Source organism: Podarcis gaigeae (genome assembly GCF_964106915.1).
Source record: "Podarcis gaigeae genome assembly, chromosome: 5".
Classification (NCBI taxonomy): domain Eukaryota; kingdom Metazoa; phylum Chordata; class Lepidosauria; order Squamata; family Lacertidae; genus Podarcis; species Podarcis gaigeae.
This window is the reverse complement of record NC_139681.1, coordinates 15815779-15826124: the sequence shown is the minus strand read 5'-3', so window position 1 is coordinate 15826124 and position 10346 is coordinate 15815779. Positions and strand designations below refer to the sequence as shown.

Below are 10346 nucleotides of genomic sequence, written 5' to 3'. Positions count from 1 at the left end.
CTTAACCTGAGTTACCACTGTATGGGGCTATACCCTGCATTTGAATCTGGCACCTCCAGCATGTAAAACATACAACTCTTCCTGCCTTGTTTGTGCAGAGGAGGGGAGAAGACAAATTCCCCATTATGTGTATAATTGCTGTCTGTTGCTATAGCTAGGTGATTAGGAAACTGCTTTGTAGTGTGTGCAGGTACTGAGGGTAGTATGCAATGTAGTACTATGACAATCCTCCCTTTTCTTCTCTTCCCATGTGCTGTTCTGAGAGTTCTTCTGAGAGTATTTCCCCAAGCCAATTATGGGAATTGTGGGGGTGCACAAGGGAGAAGAGAGGGGAACCCCACTGCTAAAACAGAAATCATTGCACAGGGCTTCTGCTGATGGGGCTTGTTAGGTGAATTCCACCCAAAACAGTTCCCTCTCTTTTGCCTCTGACATGACTTTTTGTTTGGTCTTGTTTTGTTTGCCAGGCATGGAAGAGGTGAGTGGAAACATTTTCCTTCTGGTGAGGCTTAAAGTACTACGTTAACAACAGCAGCAGCAGCAGAACACATAAGGTTCTTCCATGTGTGAGTACTATGTGGGCATCAACACATTCTACTAGTTCCTTCCACAGGGGAATGTCTTCTAGAACACCAGGGGCATATCTGCCATTTCTGTATTTTCTGGTTGTGTAATTTCCTCATCTCTGCCCAGGGTGAGAATATATTCGATATGGCAGTTGCTCCACAGAAGAGGCATATCTCTAGTTATAATGTGTTTATAGGTTTGCTTTGCTAGTTGGGGGGGGGGGTATTGACTTTCCATTTCCAACATTTTTGTCATGTCGTCCAGTCATCATGAAGGAATTTGTTAAAGATCAATTTGGGGCTGCGTCTCTGAAATTTTATAATTCTGATATTGATTCAGGCATTTCAACCTATTGCTACATAATGATAGGCCTGGAATGTGTTGTCAGTAATTTTTGACCCTTTAAGCATAATCCAAATGGGAAATCCTTGTGCACAGACTCAACTAAAATAAATGGCAGCTCCCTTTCATTTAACAGGCTTGCACAGGAGAATGTTTCATTGGATGGTATCCATTGCTTTGCATGAAAGAAATGAAGGTTGCTTTGGCTAAGGTGGCATAAACATCTGAATGGTTTTGTGTGCATGTTGAAAATCACAAAGGACTGCCTTCAGGAGCTTTGGAAATACCAAGTTTTATTGCAAAGCTTAAATCAAATCCTCCCCAGCTGGAAAAGTGTGAGACAAAGCTCTGGAAAGAGACAGGAGGAGAGCTATTTTCAGCCATGCTTTAGTGAAACATCCAGAGTCTATTGCGGGCCAGGAGGTGGGGGGAGCACAGAGGGTGAGATTGACAAGATGCATGTGCAAAATGACTCTGGCCTCTTACCAAAAGTGGAGTCAAAACGGCTGGTGATAGTCTGCTCAGCAGCTGGAGATCTAGAAGGGTATGGAGCGTTGGTCTTGCAGGACTAACCTCTAAGGAGGAGGGGGGAAAGGAAGTAGTGGGCTTTAGGACGGACTTGAGAAGGTTGATGCTCCTTGCCACAATGGAAGAGGAAAGCACCATACCTTAAGAGTAAAAAAAGGTTTATTTTTATTTTCGAAAAGGACATTTGTCACCAAAGGAAAAAGACTGTGCTGAAAGCATGGGAGCTGAAGAAGAAGAGGTCGTTGTCACTCTCTCTGGAGGGGCACCCTGGGGCTTCCGTTTGCAGGGGGGCTCTGAACAGAAAAGACCCCTTCAAGTGTCAAAGGTAGGAAAGGAATATATTCTAACCGTCTAAAGGTGAAGAAAGGCCAACGGTTTAATATGTGGTGAAACTCGTTTGACTGCTTTGCTGCATTTAAATAAGTTTATTCGCAGAGCAGAAAGCATGCATTCAAACTACTTCCACCAGAATTGGAATGCCTGTCTTCATCCTTGGACTGTGTAGTTACCCGTTTTAATATACAGTAGCAAGGCTTATTTCCAAGGAAGCATGCATGGAATTGGACTTCAGGATAGTATTAGGCAACATATAACTTGTGAGGTTCATATAGTATTGTGGGCTGGTTTGTGCAGCCAATGTTTTTGTTAGCATCGTTTTTATTTTTAAGGTAAGCTTCTAATGCAATAGTTACAGTGGCACATTTTAAAATGTAAATCATGGATTGAAAATGAGGCACTCAGTAAAATGAAGCCTAGATTCAATATGGTTTCAAGTATGGATGCAACATTTAAATGGTTAATTAGATCAACCTATTTCCCAATTTTCTGTTGATTAAAATGGTGTTCCTGATTAGTTGGGCAAGTACTTGTAAAAAGTGCAAATGACAAGCACCATCTTTGTTGGAATTTTTTTTTAATGACAAGCACTGTCTTAAAATGACTGTTTCACCCTTTTCTCACATGAGAAGATGCCTAATGTGTGCACACATCATGTAAAAACAAAAGTATATATTTTGCTTTGGAACTATTCTATTCCATATGCACATTTATTCAACAATTAAATTAATTAAGAAAGATTACATGCATGCAACTCTCTAGATACGATGCTTTTTCAGAACTGTGGTTTGTTTAAACAAGGCAGGTGCATGTATCTCTCAATTGTTATTTGTCCCTTGTAGATTAATGAATATGTATGCAAACTGATTGTGGGGCTTTGTCCCATGAAAATAATTACATAAATTCTTCTCTGGTTTGGAACAAATTTCATGAACTTCTGGAAAGTCAGCTGCTTCTCTGTCTTTAAGAAATGCTGTATTGACCTATCATACATGAAAGAGCAGTTTGGATGGAATGATCTGATCATGCCCAGCAAGAGGGGAGGGTTCCTAAATGCAGGCTGCTGAAGTAAAGGCTTATAGTCTTTCTTGTGTGCAAGCTATCAATTTCTACCTATCTAATCTGTAGGCATATGCTGCAATACTGCTAAAGGTAGCAGTGATTCATGTTGAAACTAATGGAATATATTACTCTTGTTTTATATAAGTTGCATAACATACAAAACATTCAATCATGCCTAGTCATGATTGTTAGCTGGACACTGGGTACCTTGCTATCTCCCACTGAGCAGCAAAATGTAATAGCCAATGTAGTAGCAGCAGCAGCAATATTAGCATAGTTCATTTTTTATATGCCACTGTTCTACCAAATTAAGTTGTTTTAATTTTTTGATGTTTGTTGCTCTGGGCTCCTTTGGGAGGAAGATTTGGGATTGAAAATTATCAAAATAAACAAATGTACTCATATACAGCATAACCAAACAAGCCATTCAATAAAATAATTAAAAATACAGTTTACAATATCAAAAAGCAAATACAAAGAACACTAAAATAAAAGTAACAGGGCTGAACAGTTTTGTACCTTAAAACTGGCAGTAATAAAACTAGGTGTTGCATTTTAAAAGGCTGTTGAAATAAATGCATCTTCAGTTTCTATCAAAACAGACACACAAAGCAGAAGCCTGTGCAATTTCGATAGGGAGAGCATTCTTGAGTTGCACCCTGCCACAGAAAAAGCCTCATCTATTTTACACACTTGATGAATGTCCCAAGATAGCACCCCTAGAACAGGACCTCTAGAGTTAATATTCAGTCCCAGGTGGGCCTATATGGGAGCAAGCAAGAGAGGAACAATAGAACATTAATTCATCTTTATTGATTGTTCAAAACTTCCTGCACTGTACAAACCTTAAGAAATTAACGAAGCAAACCAATCCTCATATTATCACAGGACTGGAATTAGGTTACTGCTGTGCTGTTCAGATGGCCACCACATTGAATGGGTGCTAAGCTTGCAGTGCAGGGCAATGGGGGGGGGGGAGGGATAGTACAAAAAGCAGTGTAAAAATGACAGACATGCACCCAGCATCCCTAGACAGTTCACCAGTGCTCACAGTTGGGGGCTGTGACAGCACCCATGTGCTACTGACACATGAAGGAAGCCAATGAAGTCACGATGAGAGTATATCCACAGCACACACCCATGCATCACTACAAAAAACATGCAAGATGACACCATTCTCCCTCCAATGACCCCACTGACACAGCCCCTGTCGGTTTCCATACAGGGGTCCAAACCCCTTTATGCTCTTCGCAGCCACTGTTTTTGAAGACAGTACACAACCAAAAAGAAGACTTGCAACACAGCACTCCCATAGCTTAATGGGCACATATCGTTTCTGGGATATGGGTTCAAGAGCTGCTTGGGGATGGAAAAGAACCTTTTCCTAAGCACCCAAGGGAAGGGGGTGACGGGACACGCATCAAGGGCAGCCACAGCTGCATACTGGCAGCAACTTCCAGTGGTTCACACTACCAGTGGGCGTAGTGTTGAGAAGCAGCGGGTGGAAGTTTAAACCCCATTAGGGAGAAGGGAGGAACATTTACATCTTTCTCATGCACAGAAAAAAGTTGAGGGCAAAAAAGTAGGAGTCCCCAGGCCTCAAGCACTACAGAGCAGATGCCTAACCACTCAGCCACAGCAGCAGATAACATTCAGATGCCAGGAGCAATGGGAGGGAAAGTCAGTAGTGAAGTCCAGGGAGGGAAAGGTGTAAGGTTGTGCTGTTGATGGCTATGTGGCTGTGAATTAATGGGAAAAAGAACACAGCAGGGTGCTACTCCCTCATGCTGCCAACATCTCCACCCTATTTCAGCTATTCTGCCAACACATCTTTTGCCAGTGCAGCAGCTCAGCTGGAGAAGGGTTCAGCCAACACTAGCTGCCACTGCATCCAAGATGATCCGCTGCGTTCCACCGGGGTAGTAGGGCTTCTGCCAAATGCTACAGCCCTTCATCTGCCAGATCTTCAGGAAAGGGTTGTCGCCCCCAAATCAGTAGTTATCAGAAATTCAACATTCTTGGATGAATCGTTTAGCTCCTGCAATCCTACTATTGCAAATGTAGCCTCTATGCAGCTTCCAGAAATGCCTGTGTTACTGGAAAATGAGATTAGGTTCCAGACCTAAATGCTTTGGTAGAAGTAAGCTGTTAAAGGGAATGAGACCTTTGTCAGTCTTTGAAGCTTTGGTGACTAGTGATGGGATACTACACGCAGGCTGAAGTGCATATGTGCACCGCAAACTTAAACAGGTCTTTCTGTATTGCCCGTGGGATTCTCCCTAGACCACATGCTGCACACAAAAACCCCTTGAGCCTTTTTGGCAGAACATAATGTATCCTTGAACACTCTTGCTTGCCTTGGACAAGAGAGGAGTGTGTGAGTATGTAGAAACTCATCTGCACTGTATAGTTGTACCACTTTAAGAGTCATGGCTTCCCCCAAATGATTGTGGGAACTATAGCTTGTTAAGTGTCCTGAGAGTTGTTCGCAGGCCCCTATTCCCCTCACAGAGCTATAGTTCCCAGAATGGTTTAACAGTCAATCCCTCCTCCCAGGGAACCCTGGGAATTGTAACTTCAGCATTCCCTGGAGCAGAAAAGAAAGCTTGTGAAGTAGCAGCGTCAATTCTTTTTTTTTAATGATCTAGCCAGCTGCAGCATCACAGTTTTATGTGGTTGAGAAAATAGATGTGGAGTTACTTCCTCCCTAGAAGCATAGCCATGTGCGGAGAGGTGCCCATGTCTTCTCAAAGAGTGCAACTCTGTGGAATTGGGGGAAATGGAAAAGTCTGCACACAAGTTGGGCTGCTACTAACGTCAAGTCCTTTTGTCAATATCTAGTGTTTTGTATTTTATTTTGGGGTGATGTTGAACCCTGTGTAACTGAAGACTAGGGTTGGTCTCTTCCGTTAGGCCTCAGGCAGTGGATTTGAAATGTCACTGAAAGGCAGCAAACATTAGTTATTTAATTTATTGTATTTTACTCACAGGGAGACTCAGAGGTATTTGCTGTGTTTTGGTGCATATTTGGGAGGCAAGGTAGCATATGTTGTTTTGCCCAAGGCAGCAAAATGCTTCGGGATAGCCAAGCTCCTTCTTAAAAGCAATGGAGAAACTGAGCAGTTTATATACCAATACTGAAACCATGCCTGATTGCTTTGGGTCCAAATAATCCATCTCATCAAAGAGCACATGGAGTCACTGTGGTTTATCCAAATTTGAGCATTATTTAGCTTGTAATCCACTCTGCCCGCCTGCCTTCAAATTGGACCAAAGCAGTCAACACCCACACATATTTGAATTTGTTTATAAGAAGCAACTTCAGTTTCCCCCATTCATACCAAAAGACTTTCCCTTTTTCTAATTTGTTGGTTCTGTTACGCCAGTTAAGTACCAAACAGAGCATTTATACAGATTTGTGCCACAAACAAATTTCTAAGGGCACAATATACTATGAATTTCTATGTAAGCCCCATTGTGATGTATGTATGTATAAATCATCTTTTACATGTGAACAAGTGGAAATTCTAGTGTTGGTGGGACACAGTTGTTGAATACCATCCTGTGAACTTTGTTCAGTAACATATTGGCAGCCAGTGTAAATTCTACAAACAAGTTGCTATATATATGCTGGCAGTAGTTTGTCCACATAAGCAATTGAGTAGTTTTGCACTCCTGCAACTTTTTGACCAACCTCAAAGGTAGCCCCATATAGACTGCATTGCACTACTCCAACTTTGAGGATACCAATACATGGACAACTGCATTGGTCAAGCTATCCCAGCCCAGGAACGGCCACATCTGTTTTACCAGCCCAAGCTGGTAATAGGCACTCCTAGCCACTGAAGACACCTGTGCCTCTAATGACAGAGCAGGATCCACAAGCACTCCCAAACTATGCACCTGCCTTTTCAAAAAGAGTGTGACCAAGAGCAGGCAACTTGCTGACTTCCTGGTTTTGGGAACCACTCACCCACAGAGCCTCTGCCTTGCCAGGAGTCAGACTCAATTTATTAGTCCTCATTCAGTTCACCACTGCATCCAGACACTGGTCTAGATCCTTTTCAGCCATTCCCAATTCAGACACTACAGAGAAAGAATTGGATATCATCAGCATACTGTTGACACCTCGGTCCAAATCTCCAGATAACCACTCCCAGCAGCTTCATATGGATGTTAAACGGCTCTGGGCTTAACCTCAGATAACATGCTAATCAACAGAGCACTTCAACCCTATAAACCAGCAAGCTGCCTTTACATGCTCTCTGTTCAAAAACATATGGCTGTTAACCAGAAGATCAGACCAACCTATTAGGAGGGTCCCAGCCTGTGAACACCTATTCCTGCTGGGAGATTTTGATGCCAGAGTTGGGGAACATTGGGATGGCAGGCTCCCCAGGGCTATGGGGAGCTGGCTTCAGGCACCAACTCTGTGTTACAAACATGTCTACAAACAGGACATGAAGATTGGCAACATTAACCCCATCATGGAGGAATACCTTGCAGACGACCACAGTGCCTGGAAACAGTCAGGTTGCGTATCCACAAAAGTGACTAGAGAAGGAATGACCACTGGGAGGAGCACAGAAAGAAGAAACTATGGTGCATCTACAGCAGCAAAACCGGATGCCTTCATCTGCCCCAACTGCAGCAAAACATTTCTGCCATAACAAGTCTTTACAGCCACAGCAGGCACTATAACTCTCCAATGGTTTGACTTGACCTCTGAAGGCACACTCTTCCATTGTCTCCTGAGACAGACGGATGCCAACTAACCAAGCAGTGGTTTGAGCCCACCTAAGGACAGCTGTGGGTAGGATTCCTTCATTGTAGGTTGTTGATCTAAGGTCCCTTCCATCTCTACAGTTCTATGATTCTATGATTTTGTTATCCTGTCACAGAGAACCCAATGATGTATTCTCAAAAGCCTTTCATCTGGTGTATTTAAATTTTCTTCCATCAGCAGTTCTGAAAGGGAGGTTCCAGAAAATCCTTTATTGTCAACATAATTGTCTCTGTGAATCAATCCGGTGAGGTAGTATCTATAACTCACATCTTACGTGCTGCACGTCTTATCATGATATACATAAGATTTTTATGGATCTCTTTTATCAGAAATTTCCAGGATGATTGGATTAAATTGGATCATTAAATAATACTAGATTGCTTTTCTGCTTAAAATTGGACACTTAATGTGATCGTAACTACAAGACTATGAGCTGTTTTGTGAAACTAACAGAAACTCCAGTTGGAAATGGGACATACGAACTTGCCGTGAGTGAATAGATTTTTAAACTCCACTCATTGTGGCAGCTGCTGGTTCTGCTGAATTAGCCTTTTTGAGGAGTCGGGTTATGATACTTGACATATCCTTTCCATTCCAGTGGAACAGCTGTTGCTTAATACCTTTTCTCCTCATCAGTGCATTACGGACACATGTATTCATCCTTCCCTGTTTAATTATGTTGCTGCTCTCTGGTCTTCCTGTAGGAAGAATTAGGATGTTTCTATATATCAGGATTTCTGGCAATAAATAGTATTTGTTTCTTATTTGTAATGCACAGTCCATACACTGGTTGAGCATCTGTTGTGAAGATAGTGGTATCACCCCCACCCCAGACCTTCCATGTGTTCCTATTTTCCAGGGACATCCCTGATTTAGAGACGCCATCCCGGTTTCTGATTTGATCCCAGAATGTCCCACTTTTCCTTAGGATGTCCCTATTTTCATTGGAGAAATGTTGGAGAGTATGGAGTTATCTAACCCCTGAGCCAATCCCGTATAGGGAAGCTTTTTTTACTGTTTAATGTTTTATTGTGTTTTTATATATTTTGGAAGCTGCCCAGAGTGGCTGGGGCAACCCAGTAAGATGTGTGGGTTATAAATAGTAAATTTGTCATTTTGGAATGGGACGTCCCTATTTTCATTGGAGAAATGTTGAAGGGTATGCCAGCCCTGCAATTTGCATCCCCCCTCCACTGGGGAAATCCAATTATTCTCTCACATAGTATAAGGATGACTTATTTTCCACTGCTTGTGATGTTTAGGGAAGTTTTTAATGTTTGATGTTTTATTGTGTTTTTAATATTTTGTTGGGAGCCACCCAGAGTGGCTGGGTGAACCCTGCCAGATGAGCGGGGTATAAATTTATTATTATTATTATTATTATTATTTATTATTATTTAGATGGGACAATGAGAAGAGGCTGGTTCACTCTTCTGAATTACAAACAGCAGCAGCTGAACTTTTCAAACAGCACGCAGCAAATAGTAGAGGGGATAGTAGAAGGCATTTTGGATCAGTTCAGTTTCTTGTGTGTGATTTACACAGTATGTGATTACGAAGTCACATATAAAGTCAGCCACAAGGTTTATTGCGGCACACTTTGAAAAGTACTTTATAGTGCTGCACTTAGTGAGTTTAAGTGAGTCCTTACTGTTTGTTTCAGGGTTTATATCTAGGAAGATGTTTTTTGCATTGCTTAGAATGGCCATGCTGACTGGAATTGATTGGTAAAGGTAAAGGTAAAGGTACCCCTGCCCGTACGGGCCAGTCTTGCCAGACTCTGGGGTTGTGCGCCCATCTCACTCAAGAGGCCAGGGGCCAGCGCTGTCTGGAGACACTTCCGGGTCACGTGGCCAGCGTGACATCGCTGCTCTGGCCAGAGCCAGAGCCAGAGCCAGAGCCGCACACGGAAACGCCGTTTACCTTCCCGCTGGTAAGCGGTCCCTATTTATCTACTTGCACCCGGAGGTGCTTTCGAACTGCTAGGTTGGCAGGCGCTGGGACCGAACGACGGGAGCGCACCCCACCGCAGGGATTCGAACCGCCGACCTTTCGATCGGCAAGCCCTAGGCGCTGAGGCTTTTACCCACAGCGCCACCTGCGTCCCTGGAATTGATTGGAGTTGTAGCCAAAAACACCTGGCAATGTAATATGTGCAAAGCCCAGACGTACAGAGTATGGGTTGCTTTGAAAGTTTAAGGTACACATTATACTTTTAAATATAGTGTGCACTTTCGTCCTCTCTTCCCAGATCATCTTTTTCACTGATACCAGCCCAGGCTATAGTTGCAAAGAAACTGAGAACTAGTCAGTAAAGTTGTGTTGGCAATGTTATGTTCCAAGGGATTTATGAGTTTTTGAAAAGCTGCCTCTGGGAACAAGAACAGTTGGGAAGTCTTTCATCCTATTTTTAGAGTTTCTCCCTCTGTGTGGGGAGCTGGCTGTGAAAACCGAGAGTGGACTTTGTTGATTTTAGATGCCCAGGACACACAACGTAGTTGGAGACTGCTTGGCAAATGAAGAGCTTTGCTGCAGAGTTTTTTCCTTGCTCAGTTCCGTACAAACTGGAGTTCCCGAATTACCATAAATCCTGGCATGGACCAAGCTGTGGTTAGGCCAGAGCACTCTGATCTGGCTCCAAGCTCCAGATTTCATAGCCATGGAGGCTGAGAGTTGCTTAGGAGTACACTCCAGGAGTGCAAGATTCTTAAGAGACAAATTGTAT

General features: G+C 42.9%; 1 protein-coding gene across 2 annotated transcripts in view; it reads left to right on the top strand.

Annotated features, from left to right (window-relative positions):
* The first annotated feature begins 466 nt into the window (after window positions 1-466).
* SYNPO2L (synaptopodin 2 like) overlaps window positions 467-10346 on the top strand; it is a 45134-nt gene continuing 35254 nt past the window's right edge. The window contains exons 1-2 of one of the 2 annotated variants that reach the window (XM_083738278.1): window positions 467-566; window positions 1617-1762. In XM_083738278.1, coding sequence (XP_083594404.1) covers window positions 1655-1762 — 108 coding nt within the window. In that variant the 5' untranslated portion in view covers window positions 467-566; window positions 1617-1654. Of the gene's footprint in view, window positions 567-1396; window positions 1454-1616; window positions 1763-10346 lie in introns of those variants that run through there. The other variant, XM_083738279.1, reaches the window with a different exon arrangement.